The sequence below is a fragment of the Bufo gargarizans genome, chromosome 2 (assembly GCF_014858855.1).
Source record: "Bufo gargarizans isolate SCDJY-AF-19 chromosome 2, ASM1485885v1, whole genome shotgun sequence".
NCBI lineage: Eukaryota > Metazoa > Chordata > Amphibia > Anura > Bufonidae > Bufo > Bufo gargarizans.
Window position 1 is genome coordinate 614,256,851 of NC_058081.1, and position 22,893 is coordinate 614,279,743.

At 41.6% G+C, this 22,893-nt stretch overlaps 1 protein-coding gene across 2 annotated transcripts in view; it reads right to left on the bottom strand.

The window, feature by feature from the left end:
- The window catches only part of DRAXIN (dorsal inhibitory axon guidance protein), a 67,447-nt gene that overhangs the window by 6,746 nt on the left and 37,808 nt on the right, over nt 1–22,893 (bottom strand). For both annotated transcript variants that reach the window (XM_044278326.1, XM_044278323.1), the window contains exons 2-4: nt 21,808–22,230; nt 4,154–4,344; nt 700–808 (exon numbers count right to left, since the gene is read on the bottom strand). In XM_044278326.1, coding sequence (XP_044134261.1) covers nt 700–808; nt 4,154–4,344; nt 21,808–22,213 — 706 coding nt within the window. In that variant the 5' untranslated portion in view covers nt 22,214–22,230. The remainder of the gene's footprint in view (nt 1–699; nt 809–4,153; nt 4,345–21,807; nt 22,231–22,893) is intronic.

Here is a 22,893-nt window from a genome sequence, read left to right on the forward strand (position 1 = left end):
AGATTCACATTTGTAGCAGAGATTTAGTTAGGGGCCTAAGTCACAGATTCCGACAAAATAAAGGACAAAATACATCTGCAGGTAGCTGTAGTTCGGTCATGGCCCACCTGGAACATTTTAACCCTTTACAGAGTTGACATTAGGCATAACTCTGTGCCTTTAAGAGTATGTGGCATACCTGGTGAAGATTTAAACCTGTGTTAGGGTACTTCACACTAGCGTTTAAGTTTTCCGGTATTGAGTTCCGTCATAGGGGCTCAATACTGTAAAAAAAAAAAAAACGCTTCCGTTTTGTCCCCATTCATTGTCAATGGGGACAAAACTGAACTGAACAGAACGGAATGCTCCAAAATGCATTCTGTTCCGTTTAGTTGCGTTCCCAGACCGGAGAACAAACCGCAACATGTTGTAGTTTGTTTTCCTTCCTGGGATGCAGAGCAATACGGAGCCGGCATTACCCCCAATGCAAGTCAATAGGGACGGATCAGTTTTCTCTGCCACAATAGAAAATGGATTCGTCCCCCATTGACTTTCAATGGAGTTAATGACGGATCCGTCTTGGCAATGTTAAAGATATGGTAATGATAATACAACCGGATCCGTTCATAACGGAAGCGTTTTTGCTGGAACCTGCTGGATCCAGCAAAAACGCTAGTGTGAAAGTAGCCTTAGGCGTCTTCTATGTGCCCCTTTAATTACCTTTCTTTGGTGATGGCCATGTGTCAGGTTTCATATCTTCATAATCTGTCCAATCAAACATGGTCATGTCTAATGTAGGCATCACATCCCCTCCCTTTTTTCCATGGGACTGGAAAACATAACAGTAAGTCAGTATGAATAACATACATATGCTACTTACAGAATTAGACTCACACTTAAAGGGGAACTCCCACCCAGAGGTGTACTTCAGATCTTCCGGAAACGTTCTTTGGGGGAGATTTATTAAGACTGTCTATGAAAAACTGTTGATCCACTGGCAGCCAGGCCCCCTCCTGCTAAAGCCTACCCAATTTCTCTATTTTTTTAAAGCAATGAGAAAAATGTGGCATACAGCCATTAATAAATGTGCCCCTTTGGCCTATTGCACACGGCGGTTTTTTTTACCGTTTACTGGCCGTTTTTTTTTGCGTTCCGTATACGGTCCGTATACGGAACCATTCATTTCAATGGTTCCGCAAAAAAACGGAATGTACTCCGTATGCATTCCGTTTCCGTATTTCCGTTTTTCCGTTCCGTTTTAACATAGAACATGTCCTAATATTGCCCGCAAATCACAGTCCGTGGCTCCATTCAAGTCAATGGATCCGCAAAAAAAACGGAACACATACGGAAATGCATCCGTATGTCTTCCGTTTCCGTTCTTTCCTGAACCATCTATTGAAAATGTTATGGCCAACCCAATTTTATCTATGTAATTACTGTATACTGTATATGCCATACGGAAAAACGGAACGGAAAAACGGAACAGAAACGGAAACACAACGGAAACAAAAAACGGAACAGCGGATCCATGAAAAACGGACAGCAAAACACTGAAAAAGCCAAACGGTCGTGTGCAATAGGCCTTTGTGTTTGTTCCTCTAACAGAGGATGTCACACAAACAATATTCTACATTTTTAAAACCAGCACCTGGATCTGAATACTGTTGTAATGGCATTTAATAAAAAATATTAGTATAGCCAGTGAGTTATTCAATAAAATGTCTTTGCATAGCCCCGCCTGCTGTTTGTTTTCCCCTTGTTTCTCTGTCCACCACACTGGAGGTGGGCGCACATGCTCAGTTCCCTCTTTCAACTACCACCAGCGATATATACTGTTTGAAGCTGTGGCAGTTACAGAGAGAGCGCTATAGAAGAACGGGCACGTCCCTGAGAAAGGACACATCCCTTGAGAAGCTGACTTGAAATAAATCTAGCAGAGTAATTGGAGCAATGAATAGGGAGCTGTCTGGATCCATGTGAGGTACAGGCTGGTTCAAGCCTAGTCATGTACTATACGATGTCTCATTTTCATTTTTTGCATTGATCATGGGATAATTCCGTTAAGTAAAGCTCTATACTGCCTGTTATCTAGAAAAGGCTCTGCTCCCAGGGCCACACCTGTCTATGAGCTTGTATTGCACCTCAATCCCATTCAAGTGAATGAGAGTGAATTGCATACCAGACATAACCTATGGACAGTCACAGGAGTCATGGTGTATTTGGGGGGAAAAAATCCCTTTTACTAATCTTGGACAATCCCTGTACCTGTAAGGTACAGGGGTTGCCGAGTGCTTGTATTTGACTATTTTTGGCAGCCATAGAGAGTTGAATGGAGTGTCTGTGCACATGCATGTCCGTCACACCATTAAAATGGGGGAACACTGATCCCTATTCTGGTGATCAGTGGTGGCCCCAGTGATTTTACCCTGGCTAATCAAACACCTATCTTGTAGGTTAACCCCAAAGGGGTGATCCCTTTACTATTAGGGAAATGCAAATATTAATAGTAGTAATATCTCACACACATTGTCCCTCAACGTTCCCAAAATCCTGACTGACAGACCTAATCAGGTAGTGACATGGAGCAGCACAGCATAACGAGACAGCTTTAAAATTCAAGGGGCTGTACAGGATTAGACAAATATGGCTGCTCTCTTCCAAAGCAGAACCCCTCCTGTGCACAGGTTGTGTCAGAGTCAGACTGGGGTTCCTTGGGCCCACCAGAGGAAATTGTTCTCAGTGCCCAATTCCCATACTATCATCGATAATGTCTAATAGGGTCTATTTCTGTGAATCAAAACCTATCAGCAATTTATTGTCTCCAAAGGCAGCTTCTTTCTCTGGACCTTTGGGTCTCACTATGGTATCAGAGCATGGGCCCACCGGAGGATCCTCTGGTACTCTGGTGTGCCAGTCTGACGATGGGTTGTGTGTGGTATTGCAGCTCAGTTCCATTCACTTCTGTGAATGAAACACCATGGACAACCCATGGACATGTATGGCGCTGTTTTTGTAAGAAAGCAGCCATGGTTTTAATCCTGGACAAAAAGGAGCTGTGAGGGTGGCCATAGTAACTGTCACTCAGGTCCAAAAATTTTAACAATTTGACATAACAGCATATATATTTTGTGATATTCCTACCCTTAAAGGGGCTGTGCCATAAACTACTGTTCACTCTAAGGGTCCATTCACACGTCCGTTGAATGGGTCCGGATCCGTTCCGCAATTATGTGGAACGGGTGCGGACCCATTCATTTTCAATGGGGCCGGAAAAGATGCGGACAGCACACAGTGCACACAGCGTACTTCAGGGCCGCGGCTCCGGAAAAAAAATAGAGCATGTCCTATTCTTGTCGAATGATCTATTAAGTGTCGGCGATGTGCGGCATCAGTGTTTTGGGGTCCGCGACCGCAAAACACTACGGACGTCTGAATGGACCCTAAAGTGTATTTTCATCAATTACCCTAGCTCCCATTCCTCCCTAGATAGTTTTTTGTGTCAAATTTACCTCATTTGCAGTTTTCTCTTATCCCCCATGCTTGAATCCTACTTCCTGGTTTGTCAAGTGACTCCTGCCCCATCACGCCTTATGTGTTCTGACATAAGCAGGACACGTGACACTAACCACGCCCCTTTTTCCTACCAGTGACGCTTCCTACGTCCTACTTTACAAGGCTCCAATGCCGGACGCAATGGTAGGCTAATAACTTTAGAATAAGGCAGTTTTGACCAATGGTGGTATTTGGGGAAAGTGATTTAACAGCCATATCTGTTTGCTGGGATACATTGCTGCTATTCTCTTTTTCTACGGTTTAATAAGTTGTGCTGAATCGGAAGAGTATTACGTAGAGAGCGGAGCAGCAGCAGCTCCAGAGCGTTGTGAATGGAGCAGACAGATGGAATGATCAGAGGTTGCATGCTGCGTGTTGGGCTTCAGCCTCATCCGCCAAGAACAAAGGACTTTATGTTTTTTGAAAGACATCAGCCCCCATCCTGCTAACGCCTGGAGAAAACTTTTTCAATATTAATCTAGCAGCTTATCATCTCCTCTCAAGTATCATTAATTGGCCCAGGGCAGACCCGAGGAGGCACACGCTGTCTGACATGATAAAAATATATTTCCAGGCATGTTCTGTGATATGATGGCCACTGGGGTCTACTGACTTCTACCTTGGTGCGGCGTTGTGTCTCCACCGCTGCTGTGGGATGCTGCTCGTTAATATACATCGGCTTTGTGATGGTTAATGGTGGACCGGTGGCTGACACACCAGGTGATGTCTCAGCGTGAATGAGCTGGGTGGGATCTCGGAGGCTTAAATCTTCTTTCAAAAGACCACTGGGCTCGGCTTCAAAGCCTCTGCCTGCAAATACAGAAGGACGGAGGATTAGAAAGCAAATTGGCGCTTGTTAATATACCCGCGAAGAGAGTCCGGACCACTTTATATTATGTCTGTGTATTCTGGTGCCATCCACCTGAGGACAATAGAGCAGCATGATTTTGCAGATAGGAAGAAAATGCATGGAGAATAAAGTGAAGTCATTCTTTTAGGCAAGTGCATAGCTAGCAATCGCATAATGTAATGATATATCAGTATATAATACCTCTTCAGGGTTACAGGGAATTTGTGGTGTTAAAACATTTTCGCCTAGATTTACTAATCCTATAGATGGGGTAAGCTGAGACCTGCTGCCTAGACCTGCACCATTTATCACAGGGGCTCAGGATGGATGATGAATTTGCTGCAGGGATAGACACTTTTCTCTGACCGTATACCAACTATTGGTTGGCTTAAGTTTGAGACAGAATTTTACACCAGAATTATTGGGCAATTTTGGCGCTAAATGGCACATCTTTGGCCATGCCCACTTTTCTGATAAGAGAAAGGTGCAAAAGAATTCTCAAGAATTAGATGTGCCAAATTTGAGCCAATTTGCACCAAATTTTGGCGCAGTTTATGTCAGTGCCTAGATGCACTTGTAACATACCAAACCACAGGGGAAACACGTGAGGCTCACGTTGGACCGATGGGTGTAATAGTTCATGTACTCACGGTTAGCAGATGCCTCCCTGGTCTGATGTACAGTGGATGGGAAGACAGCACGAAATCCTCTGGGGAGCTCTCTGTTGCAGGGAACACCAGACAGATGTTGGTTCAGGTGCCCTTGATGGTAATTGGTGTTTAAGGTGCTTTGGTGGCTGGGCCCCAGGTTCGTGATGCCAGCACCGTAAGGTGCAAATGTTGAGTTTAGTAGCAGAAATGATGAGGAGTCAGTTGTTATAGAACAAGTCCAATGTTTACTTGAATCAATAGTCTTAAGGCAGATGTTACAGTCCATATGCCAAAGTGCATAAGTGATGACTCAGAAAAAGGTACAATTGTATTCCATTTATCAGTTTTAGGCAATTGTCTATTAAGAAGTTGTCTCTTTAGACACTTCACAGGAAAAGCTTCTTGTGATAGTCCTAAATTCAATCTATAGCACCCTGGTATTAAATATGCTGATATCTGTTCACTTTGAGCTATCCTATAAGGGCGATCTCCCTCGTGGCAGGCAAACACTTCTGCTTCATTATTTGCAGGATGCTCCACTAAAAAGGTTTAGGGTTTTCCACTATATCCAGGAAGGCTTCTAGTAAATAAGGACAATTCTGCGCACTAATTATCCATACGTGTCCTGGCACTTGGAAAGTTACTCTCAGGCACTGGTGCTGATGCGGTCCATAAGCTAGGTTCAGCTTTAACCCTCACTAGGCTCTCTGCATCTTTGTACATAAACTCACTGTCTGGTGCTTGGTTGCTGTGGTTGTCTTCTCCAGGCTTGATTAGGGCCCAGAGGAAAGGAAAATAGCTACATGGTGACTTTAGCCTGTTTCTCTCCTTCATGTCACACATTATGGCCGTATCACAGCCAGATCCCCCATAACAGTGTGCCATCCACAGGTCCCCCATAACAGTGTGTCCTCCACAGGTTCCCCATAACAGTGTGTCCTCCACAGATCCCCCATAACAGTGTATCCTCCACAGGTCCCCCATAACAGTGTATCCTCCACAGGTCCCCCATAACAGTGTGTCATCCACAGGTCCCCCATAACAGTGTGTCATCCACAGGTCCCCCATAACAGTGTGTCATCCACAGATCCCCCATAACAGTGTGTCATCCACAGGTCCCCCATAACAGTGTGTCATCCACAGATCCCCCATAACAGTGTGTCATCCACAGATCCCCCCATAACAGTGTGAAATCCACAGATCCCCCATAACAGTGTGTCCTCCACAGATCCACCATAACAGTGTGTCATTCACAGGTCCCCCATAACAGTGCGACATCCACAGATCCCCCATAAAAGTGTGTCATCCACAGATCCCCCATAACAGTGCATCATCCACAGATATCCCATAACAGTGCGTCATCCACAGATCCCCCCATAACTGTGCGGCATCCACAGATCCCCCCATAACTGTGCGGCATCCACAGATCCCCATAACAGTGTGCATGCACAGCATTATCTCCATTCACTGCTATGGAATTTTGAAAAATAAGAGCCAGTGATCAGCTATTATCAGAACACTCATAGCATAATGGAGGATGACCGTGCCTGCGCGTTGTGCTCTCCCTTCACTTCAGGGGCCCGGATGGGACAACCCCTTTTTTTCAGATTGTGGTGTTATAAACTGCACCATGGATAAACAGCATTTATAACGAACGGTCCATGTCCAGAATTCCCATTGAAAATGTGAAGGAATAAAAATCCACGCCAAAACTGCATCAAAAGTGTTTTATAAAATTAGTCAGAAAAAGAACATCCCCAAAAAATCTGATGCGGATTCTGCATTCGTTTTTTTTAAACACAGAAAATACTCTGTGTGAATATACCTAAAGAGGCTGCAGGATCAGCAGCTTACAGTGGAAAGGCTAAAGAGATACAATATGGCATTCTACACTCAGCTGCTGTGGTTGCAACCGCTGTCCGTGCCTACAAAGTTCTGTCAAACTGCTAGTCCAATATTTCAGGATTTGGGGCCCCACTTTCAATTTTGCCCAGGGTCACACTTTGTCTAAAACCGGCCCTGTGTGAGGGGCACATGTGTGCATAACTACTGTGAAGGGGGCACATGTGGGCATAACTACTGTAAAGGGGCAGAATGTGGACAAAATTACTGTAAGTGGCACAATGTGGGCATAACTACTGTGAAGGGGCACAATGTGGGCATAACTACTGTGAAGGGGCACAATGTGGGCATAACTACTGTGAAGGGGCACAATGTGGGCATAACTACTGTGAAGGGGCACAATGTGGACAAAATTACTGTAAGTGGCACAATGTCGGCATAACTACTGTGAAGGGGGAAAATGTGGGCATAACTACTGTGAAGGGGAACAATGTGGGCATAACTACTGTGAAGGGGGCACAAGGTGGACATTACTACTGTGATGGAGGCACAGTGTGGGCATTACTACTGTGTGCTGGCACAAAGGCGGAATAATTACTATGTTGGTGTATTAAAGGGGTTTTCTGGGATTTTAATATTAATGATCTATCCACAGGATAGGTAATCAAAATCCAATTGGCGAGGTTCCGACACCCGGCACCCAATCAGCTGGTTGAAGAGAAGGTCCAATCTGTGTGAGCGCAGCCTTCCCTTATTGTTTACCTGCTCGCAATGAAGTTATATCATCAATATTAAAATCCCGGAAAACCTCTTTAAAGGGACTAGGTCTATATAGTTTTGTTTTGGGAGGCGTTAGAATTGTGGCTCTGCTCGCCGCAGCACATGTTGTCCTTCTTTCTGTTTTTCAAAGTTTGGGGGGTGTGCCACAGCAATCAGCCAAAAGATCCCCGTAACCATGACAGCCTCGGAGCTGTCATAATAGAGCCAACCACTGTGCCCCCATAAATGAGCTAACAATAGTGCCCCCATAACAGAGCCAACCAAAGTGCTTTGATAATAAAGTCAGTCACAGTATCCCCATAACAGAGATAGCTGCAGTGCCTGGGACAATAATCAGGCAGATTTAATAAAAAATGATGACAGAAAAGTGGAAAAGGATGAAAGTGAACCAGAAGACCTCTTGTATTTTATAAACAGAATTATAAAGCGCCATCCTGCAACCTTAACCGGCATGTGATATCTGGCCTGCAGCATAGAATGTGCATGGGTGAGGATGAGGAACCTCCATGTACTCCTCCTGTACAGGCGTTAGTAATGCACGTCTCTACACACATACAGTATAGATACACTGTATAACAATGCCCTGTTAGTTTAACACAAATTGTAAACATTATTTTACTCCCCCCCCCCCCCCCCCCCCCTCCGCCTCCATCTCCCTTAGAACACCCCCCAGGAGGCACTCTGCCCTTTCCTTCCCAAGAAATACAGACCAATGGGACAATTAACCATAAGCTAAATGATCTATATGGATAAGGAGGAGGCAGCGCATAACAGTTAAACTCACGCGTTTCAACCCATGGTATATTTCTTTAATTATAACCCTATGTTGCACCGGTCTCTGGTGGTGTCTACACTGGGTTATCAGCAATTACAGCCTAGCTGTTAGGATGTGTGTAATTGCATTCATTTGTCTAAATTAAGGCTCCCCACTGACTGCTTGTGTTCATGAATTCACAGACTACGATCATCCCAGGAACTGAAAACACGTCTCGTAAGCAAACCCATCCAGACAGAAAAGATGTCTCCAGTGGTGACGATTAGCGCTCTGCTGCTGACTATTCCCATAATGATTTCCAAGTTCTTGTTAGAATCAAGTAAGCAAATCTTGGTTAATAAAGTCTTCTACGTGGCCGGCGCGCTCGCCAAAGTGCTGCGCATTAATCTAGTCGCTCCATTATTGCAATTAAGGGAAACAGAAGATAGATATTTTATTGCTCAATATTATTTGATGTTAGATCCTAAAAGTGGGCAGAGAGCTGTAGACTAATCCACAGTAAGGAGAGGTCTGGCAACAGGGATAATCTCACTCTAGGGGTCCATAAACCTCTCTTTGATGTCTTCGGCTGACATTAAAAACATCTACGGGAAATCTTTATCTATGGGATTAAATTCTTTGCAGCGGTGAAAATCATTCTTCCCAATCAAATTGAGAATGAGGGTCAACAATTGATCATGGTGATGGAGCACTGCATATCGGGCAGGTAAACTCATGGTGTCCATAGAGGACAATAGGAAGTGGAGCATTTTTGAAATTTGCAAGTAAAAAGCTCTAGTGATTTCTAATGTAGATTGTTTGCCTTCCAGGAATAGAAGTCACATAAAACACATCAATCGCTATCTACTGTCCTGACCATGGTACTGTATATGCATTCCTTCACATCCTCTTACGAGAGTCCGTAGTTATAGGCGATATAAAGGTAGCAGGGGCAACCAGAGCCCTGTTCCTAAAGGTCCCAACAGCTCTTCTGCCCCATAAGAAGCCACCAGAATTATACATGGCACAAGGTAGGTAGGTGTCCTGGTACAGTCTGCATTAGGGCCCAGGAGATTCAAGTTGTGTCTCTGCTTTTAGAGGTTTGTCAGCAGTTGGGATTAGTAGAGCATGTTCTAGTCTAGTAATCCAGCATATGCTCTACTGCACACTGGACCAGGGTTAGGGCAGATCAAACCGGGGAACTGCCAGGGTCCCAATTCTAAGGCGCTCCTAGGGGAAGGAACCCATGAGAGCAACTGAAGACCACCCAATATTAAGTAGCAGGGGGTGTTGTTATACTAATTGGAGCTCTTGACTCTCTCTACTGAACTCTTCTCCAACCGCTCCCCTGAGTGATGGGTCTAGCAGTCTTCTGATTGGACGAAACAGCCATCACTCACAGCCAGGGGGAGGGGCTGGAAAAATGTTCAGTACAGATAGCTGGGCACTGAACAAGATTGTATTTTTGTATTTTTTGGTCACTCAATCCACATGACTACATCCTCAGGTATGAAAAACTCACTGTGATGCTTTGTGTAGAGCTTGTGATCCTGCAGAATGGCAGATTATATTGGGACCTGTATTGGAATGGTGCCCTCAGTACTCACTAAACCAGGCTGCAGCTTTTCACTGTGAATGTTGGGTAAGAGAAGCAAAATACATTTCTATTGCCATCTCTGCCATTTCGAGCAAAGGCTGCTCCTTGAAGAAAATGTTCCGTATTTCAGCCTTTTTTACGTCCTATGATTTTATGTATTTAAATGTCACTGCTAGGTCCCAATCCCGAAATTAAAACGTTACTGTAACTGTGTGCTGTCATCTAATCAGAGGAGAGGAAGGCACAAGAGTGGGTGACATTTTGTGGGGTATTTGGAGAACAGTATAGAAAAATTATGGATAATACAATAAACAACAGTCGGAGTGTAAAGAATTTGAGGTAAGGATTTAATCCAAAATGAGAATTGTAAAAAGTAAATAACAGATGAAAAGAAGCTCCTCAAAAAAAAAAATGAATATATATTATATATATATATATACACACATATATATATATATATATACAGTACAGACCACAAGTTTGGACACACCTTCTCATTCAAAGAGTTTTCTTTTTTTTCATGACTATGAAAATTGTAGATTCACACTGAAGGCATCAAAACTATGAATTAACACATGTGGAATTATATACATAACAAAAAAGTGTGAAACAACTGAAAATATGTCATATTCTAGGTTCTTCAAAGTAGCCACCTTTTGCTTTGATTACTGCTTTGCACACTCTTGGCATTCTCTGAAATGGTCTTCCAACAGTCTTGAAGGAGTTCCCAGAGATGCTTAGCACTTGTTGGCCCTTTACCCTTCACTCTGCGGTCCAGCTCACCTCAAACCATCTCGATTGGGTTCAGGTCCAGTGACTGTAGAGGCCAGGTCATCTGGCGCAGCAACCCATCACTCTCCTTCATGGTCAAATAGCCCTTACACAGCCTGGAGGTGTGTTTGGGGTCATTGTCCTGTTGAAAAATAAATGATGGTCCAACTAAACGCAAACCGGATGGAATAGCATGCCGTTGCAAGATGCTGTGGTAGCCATGCTGGTTCAGTATGCCTTCAATTTTGAATAAATCCCCAACAGTATCACCAGCAAAGCACCCCAACACCATCACACCTCCTCCTCCATGCTTCACGGTGGGAACCAGGCATGTAGAGTCCATCCGTTCACCTTTTCTGCGTCGCACAAAAACACGGTGGTTGGAACCAAAGATCTCAAATTCAGACCAAAGCACAGATTTCCACTGGTCTAATGTCCATTCCTTGTGTTCTTTAGCCCAAACAAGTCTCTTCTGCTTGTTGCCTGTCCTTAGCAGTGGTTTCCTAGCAGATATTCTACCATGAAGACCTGATTCACACAGTCTCCTCTTAACAGTTGTTCTAGAGATGTGTCTGCTGCTAGAACTCTGTGTGGCATTGACCTGGTCTCTAATCTGAGCTGCTGTTAACCTGCGATTTCTAAGGCTGGTGACTCGGATGAACTTATCCTCCGCAGCAGAGGTGACTCTTGGTCTTCCTTTCCTGGGGCGGTCCGCATGTGAGCCAGTTTCTTTGTAGCACTTGATGGTTTTTGTGACTGCACTTGGGGACACTTTCAAAGTTTTCCCAATTTTTCGGACTGACTGACCTTCATTTCTTAAAGTAATGATGGGCACTCGTTTTTCTTTACTTAGCTGCTTTTTTCTTGCCATAATACAAATTCTAACAGTCTATTCAGTAGGACTATCAGCTGTGTATCCACCTGACTTCTCCACAACGCAACTGATGGTCCCAACCCCATTTATAAGGCAAGAAATCCCACTTATTAAACCTGACAGGGCACACCTGTGAAGTAAGAACCATTTCAGGTGACTACCTCTTGAAGCTCATCAAGAGAATGCCAAGAGTGTGCAAAGCAGTAATCAAAGCAAAAGGTGGCTACTTTGAAGAACCTATAATATGACATATTTTCAGTTGTTTCACACTTTTTTGTTATGTATATAATTCCACATGTGTTAATTCATAGTTTTGATGCCTTCAGTGTGAATCTACAATTTTCATAGTCATGAAAATAAAGAAAACTCTTTGAATGAGAAGGTGTGTCCAAACTTTTGGTCTGTGCTGTATTTATATACTGCTTTTAACCCGCTTAGAATGTGGTCTATTTTGGACTTTAGGAGTAGGACATTACGATTTTTTCATTTCTTCATCTCCGCATTGCAAAAGCCACAACTTCCTTCATCAATATAGTCGTAGCACCAGCACTGTGACACAGTTGAATACTTCCGTGTGGCACAGGATCCAATTGTTCCCTGCCATGCCATTCACCCTCATAGGCCTCAGTCTACTAGGCAAGAAGTCTATGAGGCAGTAGAATGGTGCAGGCAGTTGCAAAACAATGACAATTGCGTCACCTGTTCCATTCAGGCAGCGAGATGTCATCGCAACTACTCGCACCAAGACATAGCATTGACTTCATTGAAACTGCCTGAGCTGTCACTTAGGCAACTCGGGCTGCAGACCTCAAGAGGCATATAGCCTGCAATGCACAGCAGAGTGGAGTAGAAGTGAGGTTAGTATTTTGTTGTTTTCTTTTCCTTCTCACTTTGGGGCTTGATATTACTGGGGCACTCTGGGGTGGAAGGGCATTATAATTACTAGGGTGGACAGGGCCGTCTTTATCACGGGGCAAAAGGGACAGCTGCCCCGGGCCCAGTTGCTCCTGGGAGGCCCAAGGCAGCTGCCTCTTAAGCCCCGCTAGCCAGTGGAGGACCTTTCATGGGTCCATACTTTATTAACTTAGTAGCAGGACATGTAGGCCACACATGGGGGATGTCCCTGCACTTACTATTATTTCTGGGCGCCGCTCCGTTGCACCGCTGTGGCCCCCGTTACATTCTCCCGCACTGTATGCTAAGTAACAGCATCGGAACACCAGGGAAGAGACATCAGCTTTTGTCTGTGGGCGTTCCTTCTCCCTGGCTGTAGCGCTGTCCAATTGCAAGGGAGAAAAAAAAGCTCTCCTTCTCTCTGGCCCTTCGCCCAGGGAGAAAAGCTGATGTCTCCTCCCTGGTGTTCCGATGCTGTTACTTAGCATACAGCTTGGGAGAATGTAACGGGTGCCACAGAGGCGCAATGGAGCGGCGCCCAGAAATAATAGTAAGTGCAGGGACATCCCCCATGTATGCCCTACATGTCCTGCTACTTAAATAATAAAGTATGGACCCATGAATGCGGCACTATAGTGGGGCATTGTGCCCACAGGGGCGCTACTGGGGGCATTATAACTACTGGGGCATTAACAGGGGCATTATAATTATTGGGGGCACTATAGGCAGCATTATACTAGGGGTACTATAGGGGGCAGTATAACTTGTGGGAGGAAGGATAACACTGAGTCACCAGGAGGAGGAGGATGACAGAAAAGTGAGAAACCTAAGATGTGTGTGTGGCAAACTCTGTGGAGACAATATGTTTCTGAAAGAAGTGATCATGGCTGCCTGGTTGAATGGAGAAGATGAGGAAAGAGAATGTCTATATCAAAGGAGACGTCACTGGATGCAATAGGTATGTGCAACAACAGCGGTCCGCAAGGGGTCCTTTTAAGATGAGATAAGTGTTTTGTGACGCCAGTTGCAATGAAGCAACGGGACCGAGCCCCTTTAAAAAATGGTGTTGGTACCCAGGTGTAGGAATGGCCAAGTGATATAGGGTGGCCTATAATGTCCCTTTATGTTTTGTGCACGTGTCACGGTGCTTCTACCTGGATACGCTGGAACCCCAGGCGTTGGGTCTGAAGCAGACAAATAGGGTAAACAATTAAGGGATTTGAATAAATATTTGAGTCCAGACCTTGTGATGAAGTTCAATGGCAGCTTTACTTTGCACAAACGTTTCTCTAAACAGTTTACAGACTTTATCTTGGGTTATCAGCTCTGGGTCATCTGTAGTAGCATCCTTTTGGATTAGTAAGAAGAAGGATGTATGAGAAGACAAGTCAGACTTGAAAAAGAAGTGCAACACTACGAAACACATTGTTTTAACCAGGACCTCCGCCGCACATGTCCAGTCTTTAAACATGGCGCCCGCTCGCACGTGCAGCGGGCGCCATAGCCACCGGATTTCTGCTGTTTAACCACTTCCAGACCAGGCAATTTACCCCATTCCTGAATTTCAGAATTTAAAATTTTTTGATTTCTCTGCTTTTAAAACAGAAAGTGATACCACATAAAATATTAACTACTTAACATTCCCCATATGTCTACTTTATGTTGGCATCATTTTGCAAATGTCATTTTTTTTTTTTTTTTTAGGACCATAGAAGGCTTAGAATTTTAGAAGCAATTCTTAAAATTTTCAAAACCCACTTTTTAAGGACCAGTTCAGGTCTGAAGTCACTTTGTGGGGCTTATACAGTGGAAACCCCCCATAAATGACCCCATTGTAGAAACTTCATCCCTCAAGTTACTCAAAACTGATTTTAGGGACTTTGTTAACCCTTTAGGTGTTCCACAAGAATTAAAGGAAAATGGAGATCAAATTTGGGCAGATTTTCAATTTTAATCCATTTTTTTAACAGCCAAACAAAACTCAATATTTATTACCCTGATTCTGCAGTTTACAGAAACACCCCACATGTGTTCGTAAACTGATGTAACGGCACATGGCAGGGCGCAGAGGAAAAGGAGCACCATATGGTTTTTGGAAAGCAGATTTTGCTGAACTGGTTTTTAGATGCCATGTCCCATTTGAAACCCCCCTGATGGACCCTTACAATAGAAAATCCCAAAAAGTGACCCCATTTTGGAAACTAGGGGATAAGGTGCCAGTTTTATTGGTACTATTTTGGGGTACAATTTGTAATTGCTCTATATTAAGTTTTTTGTGAGACAGGGTAACCACAAAAGTTTTGGCACTGTTTTTATTTTTTATCTTTTACAACATTCATCTGACAGGTTAAGCATGTGCTATTTTTATATAACAGATTGTTACAGATGCAATGATATAAAAAATGTCTACTTTGTTTGTTTCAGTTTTACACAATAAAGTATTTTTGAAAAAAATTATGTGTTTGTGTCTCCATTTTCTAAACACCATATTTTTTTTATTTTTCCACTGATCGTCTTGTGCAGGGGCTCGTTTTTTTTTGCAGGAAGAGTTGACGTTTTTATTGGTCCATTTTTAGATCATTCATTATTACACTTTAAGGTGACCAAAATATTGGTTGTTTTAGCACAGTTTTTATTTATTTATTTATTTTTACAGCGTTCATCTGAGGGTTTAGGTCATGTGACATTTTTATAGAGCAGATCGTTACGGACGTGGCAATACCTAATATAAATACTTTTTCTTATTTATTAAAGTTTTACACAATATATAGCATTTTTGAAACAAAAAATAATTATGTTTTAGTGTCTCCACCGTCTGAGAGCCATAGCTTTTTTTATTTTTTGACCAATTGTCTTAGTTAGGGTCTCATTTTTTGCAGGATGAGGTGACAGTTTGATTTTTGGAGGGCATACGCCTTTTTGATCGCTTGATCTTGCACTTTATGTTATGTTAGGTGACAAAAACATTTTTTGTCACTGTTTTTATTTTATTATTTTTACGGTGTCCATCTGAGGGGTTAGGTCTGAAGGGTTAGGTCATGTGATATTTTTATAGAGAAGGTTGTTACGGACGTGGAAATACCTAATATGTTTTTATTTATTTCACTTTAACACAATAATAACAGTTTTGAAGCGAAAAAAATCATATTTTAGCACTGTCTGAGAGTCATAGATTTTTTATTTTTTGACTGATTGTCTTAGGTTGGATCTCAATTTTGGAGGGACGAGGTGATGGTTTGATTGGTACTATTTTGGAGGGCATACACCTTTTTGATCACTTGGTGTTGCAATTTTTGTGATAGGTGACAAAAATTGCTTTTTTTGGCACTGTTTTAATTTTCTTTTTTTTTTTGCAGTATTCACCAGAGGGGTTAGGTTATGTGATATTTTTATAGAGCTGGTTGTTACGGATGCGATACCTAATATGTATACTTTTTATTTATTTATTTCACTTTAACACAATAATAGCACTTTTGAAACAAAAAAAATGTGTTTTAATGTCTCCATGTTCGGAGGGCTATCGTTTTTTTATTTTCTGGGTGATTTTCTTATGTAGGGGCAAATTTTTTGCGGAATAAGGTGACTGTTTTATTGGTACCATCTTGTGGAACATACGCCTTTTTGATTACTTGGTGTTGCACTTTTTGTGATGTAAGGTGACAAAAATTGCTTTTTTGACACAGTTTTTATTAATTTTTTATGGTGTATATCGGACGTGGTGGATCATGTCATATATTTATAGAGCTGGCCATCACAGAATACCAAATATGTCTATTTTTTTAAATTACTTAATTACTTTACATGTGAAACCTTATTTTTTTTTTTTTTTTATAAAACAGAGCTTTACAGCCTCAGTGCAGGGCTGATCAAGGTCTGTGGAAGACCTGGCAGCTCCTGCACTCTCCCGGCCCCGGCGGTCACATGACCACCAGGCTGGGACAGGAAGCGGATAGCTGTGTATACTGGGATCTAGAAGGCAGGGACACCTGCACCTGGGAACTGTCCCTGCCTTCTCCCTGGGGTGCCCTGCTGTCACTGACAGTGGGCCCCCCGCTCAGCAGCTGCACATTGTTTTAACCAGGACCTCCGCCGCACATGTCCAGTCTTTAAACATGGCGCCCGCTCGCACGTGCAGCGGGCGCCATAGCCACCGGATTTCTGCTGTTTAACCACTTCCAGACCAGGCAATTTACCCCATTCCTGAATTTCAGAATTTAAAATTTTTTGATTTCTCTGCTTTTAAAACAGAAAGTGATACCACATAAAATATTAACTACTTAACATTCCCCATATGTCTACTTTATGTTGGCATCATTTTGCAAATGTCATTTTTTTTTTTTTTTTTAGGACCATAGAAGGCTTAGAATTTTAGAAGCAATTCTTAAAATTTTCAAAACCCACTTTTTAAGGACCAGTTCAGGTCTGAAGTCACTTTGTGGGGCTTATACAGTGGAAACCCCCCATAAATGACCCCATTGTAGAAACTTCATCCCTCAAGTTACTCAAAACTGATTTTAGGGACTTTGTTAACCCTTTAGGTGTTCCACAAGAATTAAAGGAAAATGGAGATCAAATTTGGGCAGATTTTCAATTTTAATCCATTTTTTTAACAGCCAAACAAAACTCAATATTTATTACCCTGATTCTGCAGTTTACAGAAACACCCCACATGTGTTCGTAAACTGATGTAACGGCACATGGCAGGGCGCAGAGGAAAAGGAGCACCATATGGTTTTTGGAAAGCAGATTTTGCTGAACTGGTTTTTAGATGCCATGTCCCATTTGAAACCCCCCTGATGGACCCTTACAATAGAAAATCCCAAAAAGTGACCCCATTTTGGAAACTAGGGGATAAGGTGCCAGTTTTATTGGTACTATTTTGGGGTACAATTTGTAATTGCTCTATATTAAGTTTTTTGTGAGACAGGGTAACCACAAAAGTTTTGGCACTGTTTTTATTTTTTATCTTTTACAACATTCATCTGACAGGTTAAGCATGTGCTATTTTTATATAACAGATTGTTACAGATGCAATGATATAAAAAATGTCTACTTTGTTTGTTTCAGTTTTACACAATAAAGTATTTTTGAAAAAAATTATGTGTTTGTGTCTCCATTTTCTAAACACCATATTTTTTTTATTTTTCCACTGATCGTCTTGTGCAGGGGCTCGTTTTTTTTTGCAGGAAGAGTTGACGTTTTTATTGGTCCATTTTTAGATCATTCATTATTACACTTTAAGGTGACCAAAATATTGGTTGTTTTAGCACAGTTTTTATTTATTTATTTATTTTTACAGCGTTCATCTGAGGGTTTAGGTCATGTGACATTTTTATAGAGCAGATCGTTACGGACGTGGCAATACCTAATATAAATACTTTTTCTTATTTATTAAAGTTTTACACAATATATAGCATTTTTGAAACAAAAAATAATTATGTTTTAGTGTCTCCACCGTCTGAGAGCCATAGCTTTTTTTATTTTTTGACCAATTGTCTTAGTTAGGGTCTCATTTTTTGCAGGATGAGGTGACAGTTTGATTTTTGGAGGGCATACGCCTTTTTGATCGCTTGATCTTGCACTTTATGTTATGTTAGGTGACAAAAACATTTTTTGTCACTGTTTTTATTTTATTATTTTTACGGTGTCCATCTGAGGGGTTAGGTCTGAAGGGTTAGGTCATGTGATATTTTTATAGAGAAGGTTGTTACGGACGTGGAAATACCTAATATGTCTTTATTTATTTCACTTTAACACAATAATAACAGTTTTGAAGCGAAAAAAATCATATTTTAGCACTGTCTGAGAGTCATAGATTTTTTATTTTTTGACTGATTGTCTTAGGTTGGATCTCAATTTTGGAGGGACGAGGTGATGGTTTGATTGGTACTATTTTGGAGGGCATACACCTTTTTGATCACTTGGTGTTGCAATTTTTGTGATAGGTGACAAAAATTGCTTTTTTTGGCACTGTTTTAATTTTCTTTTTTTTTTGCAGTATTCACCAGAGGGGTTAGGTTATGTGATATTTTTATAGAGCTGGTTGTTACGGATGCGATACCTAATATGTATACTTTTTATTTATTTATTTCACTTTAACACAATAATAGCACTTTTGAAACAAAAAAAATGTGTTTTAATGTCTCCATGTTCGGAGGGCTATCGTTTTTTTATTTTCTGGGTGATTTTCTTATGTAGGGGCAAATTTTTTGCGGAATAAGGTGACTGTTTTATTGGTACCATCTTGTGGAACATACGCCTTTTTGATTACTTGGTGTTGCACTTTTTGTGATGTAAGGTGACAAAAATTGCTTTTTTGACACAGTTTTTATTAATTTTTTATGGTGTATATCGGACGTGGTGGATCATGTCATATATTTATAGAGCTGGCCATCACAGAATACCAAATATGTCTATTTTTTTAAATTACTTAATTACTTTACATGTGAAACCTTATTTTTTTTATTTTTTTATAAAACAGAGCTTTACAGCCTCAGTGCAGGGCTGATCAAGGTCTGTGGAAGACCTGGCAGCTCCTGCACTCTCCCGGCCCCGGCGGTCACATGACCACCAGGCTGGGACAGGAAGCGGATAGCTGTGTATACTGGGATCTAGAAGGCAGGGACACCTGCACCTGGGAACTGTCCCTGCCTTCTCCCTGGGGTGCCCTGCTGTCACTGACAGTGGGCCCCCCGCTCAGCAGCTGCACGATTAATGTGCAGCTGCCATCTCAGAACGTCCATTTAGAGATAAATGACCAGTCCAAGGACGTTTATAGCCAGTGGGCGGTCGTGAAGCGGTTAAAATAGAAGACACACGCGGCACATGTATGCGGTCAGCCATAAAGCTGATCACCTACATTTCCCCCCTCAGATACCGTGATCAAATGCGACCATGGCATCTGAGCAGTCTGGAAGCAAGAGCTTCCACTCTGGTAATAGCGTTCCACGGCTGACTTTGGGGAACCTGTTACTATGCTCTAGTAGCCCAAAGCCTCAAACAGGCTTTGGAGTGTATTAGAGGAATATACCAATACAGGCCACTAGATGGCAGCATTGTATTGTTATATTGAAAATTAAGTGTTCAATGATGGCTATACAGCCATCAATGAACACCAAGGGCAATCTATTGATTGTCAGTTATTGTCACCCAGGGTGACTTAAAAAAAGTAAAAAAAAAAAGTTTTTACAAATATAAAATATATATATATATATATATATATATGTTCAAATTATCCCCCTTTACTTAAAAAAAAAATACTTAACAAAAAAATAAAAAATAAACATCATGGACATAGCCGTGTTCGAAAATTCCCATACAATTAAAATTTAACAAAACTAATGGCATACGGCAATGGCCCCAATAATTTTTTTTATAAAAAGTGATCAAAAAGTCAAACACGCTTCAAATTGATATCACTGAAAAGTACAGGTCGCACCGCTAAAAATTAAATCTCACACAGCTCTGTACACATAACTACAAAAAAGTAATAGAGGTCAAAATATTGTGATAATTTTTTTTTTTCTCAAGGGTTTTAATTTTTTTTCAGTATTAAAAGAAAAATTATACAAGTGTGGTATCGTTGTAACCATACTGACCTGGAGAATTAAGGTAACAGGTCAATTTTACTGCATAGTGTAAAAAAAAGAAAAAAACTTACGGTTTTTCCCAATTCCACCCCATTTGGAATATTTTTTCCGTTCCCCTCTACATTGTATGCAACCGTAAATAGCGCTATTAGAAAGTACAACTTGTACCACAAAAAATAAGCCCTCATAAGGCTATGTGAATGGAAAAATAAAAAAGTTAGGACTATAGGAATGTGGGAAGTGAAAAACGAAAACGCAAAAATGGAAAATCACAGGGTCCTCTAAGGGTTAAAGAGATACCAATAAATAAGGCTTATACCAATCCTGAAGCGGTCGTAGTTTCGTGTCCTGAGATGCTGCATGGAGCTTCGGTCCAACACTGAATCCTCCACTTACGTTACTATAATGCCTATTCAGCCTTGCCCAAGGCAGGAACTACTGTAGGGATAACTACAGATGACATATGCATTATACCAAGGCTGTGTTTGGAATATGGAGGGCTTATTCTCATTCTCATATTCTGCACAATCTTCCCAAATTGACCAATGGGTACAACTTGTCTCTCTCACTCTCACTATATTGGTATATCTGCAATATAGTACAGTCTCCAGTATGTTCTTTTTGTATGATGGGGAACCTGAAGTTTATTTGCTTCCCCCAAATGCAGAGAAGCCTATAGCCAGGGTGAAGGCATTTACTTTCTCTGGCAGATACACAGCAATCCTCCTTGTATGGCCGCTGAATTTTCTGCTCCTTTTAGTAACTCTTTCCCTTGAGGTTTGGCACATATTCTGTCCCTCTGCTGCTTTTGTAAGCCACAGGGCAGGAAGATTCCCTGTCATCTCTGCTCCTAGCTGCATACACACTCTATGTCTACATAAGGGAAGGGGTGGTGCCAGCCCATGCCTAGCAATAATAACCTGGGACTCACTCTCTCCATATACAGCCTGTGGGACATACAGTGCATGACATACAGTTTCAATTACACTTGCAGCGGGACACTGCAACAGTACATAATTTCCTTTTCTGTGGGACAGATTTCTTTTAGACATTTTTCATCAATCTAACACATTACGTTAGTAATAAAACAATGCCTGCTGCAGTCACCACTAGTGGGGCTAAGGGGTCAGCTGTATATTGTTTTAGTTAAAGGGGTTCTCTATATGCACTCTATGTACATTAGGAAGCTGAACAGGAAGATACAGCTAATGTGGTCGGGATCTCTTTGGAAGCGTCATGTGATCACACCGAGATAGTAGAATCGTTGATGGAATTGGGTTAGTTGAAAAAGTTAATTTCGGTACAGCCCTAGAGGACCCCTTAAAACGTATAAAACGGTATGCAAACCGGAACTAAGCTCCCCTAGTGGTGACTGCAGTCAGAATATTATATATATCTATATAAAGGATTTGGAGGTCTGTATTAGAAAACAATATTCTTTATATTAAAAATTATTCAACACAGGAATTTGGAACTCTTTAGAATGAAGAAAAACAAAATGGTGTTCAAGGGTGGACATTCCTTTTAATGTTCTCATGCCAGAAATATAAGCAGCCCTCATCAAGATCCATGTGATAAATATTCTTTAAGAGTATCTTTTAAAAATATATCACTTTCTGGCTTTTACTAGAGAATAAATTGCAAAAACAAGTAGTGTTGAAAAGGACAATACCTCTATGGTGCTTCATCTTGTGATTGCCCCTTCTTTGCTCCTTGTGCTTCCTTCCCTTGGTGTGAATTCCCGGTGGTTGGTTTTCTCTCTCATTATAAGGAAATTCAAAATTTTGAAACCCTTCTTGCTTCTTATTGCCCAGATGCCGGCCACCCCCTGACTCCCCCACATCCTCTCCGGCTATAAATGATGGCACCCCACCACGAGTCCTGTCTTTCTTGGCCACCCCTGACCTTTTGTGTGGTCTCTCAGGATGTTCTTGATGCCACACATCTTCATTATACTTGTTCTCTGAGATTCTCTTACGTTTTACTCTGGCCTCAAATGTGTTGGCGCACATCAAGAAATTCATCATTAAAAGCAACACAAGAAATAACTGGAGAAGTCTGCTGAAGGAAGATGGCATTTTACAAAGACTTGCACCTGTAGATATATCAAGAGATGAGAGTCATTATCAAGGACATTCCGACAAAGGAAGAACATCTGCTTTTTTAACAAATTGCAAATTATTTATGAGTTTTTTACAGAGACGCATAAAGAGACGGCGCTCAGGCAGTGTGGACGCATTACAAGACACAAGTAACTGATGATAGATAATATGGGATCATATTCTGATTTGTATAGAAAGCGAAATAATGCAGCCTGTAAACCTTTGAAATATTCTGAATTGGAGCAAATGTGAAAAATACACCTTAAAGTGTCTCTATAAATCTATATCTATAAATTAGTCCATATCTACAAAATGCCAAACAGTGAGTGGAAAGAGCTAATACTATAAAATCCCAGATCCTGAGTTTATAGGGTTATATACTGTAGCTGGCATCCAGCTGGAAGGGACATTTGGGTGGAGCTGACAAGACTCCTCCCCAATGTCTTTTTCAGCAGGATGCCAGGCACAATATACAGTTCTGCAGACTCTGGTTCTGGGAGCTCCATAGTGAGTTCTTTATTTAACCCTTTATAGGCAGAGTTAATTTTCTGCTTGTCTATAGGATACATATACCATAACATGTCTAAAGGCTCTTTTACATGGACTGACATATAATGCAATTGTTGGGAATGAACTAAACGTTCCAGATAATTGTC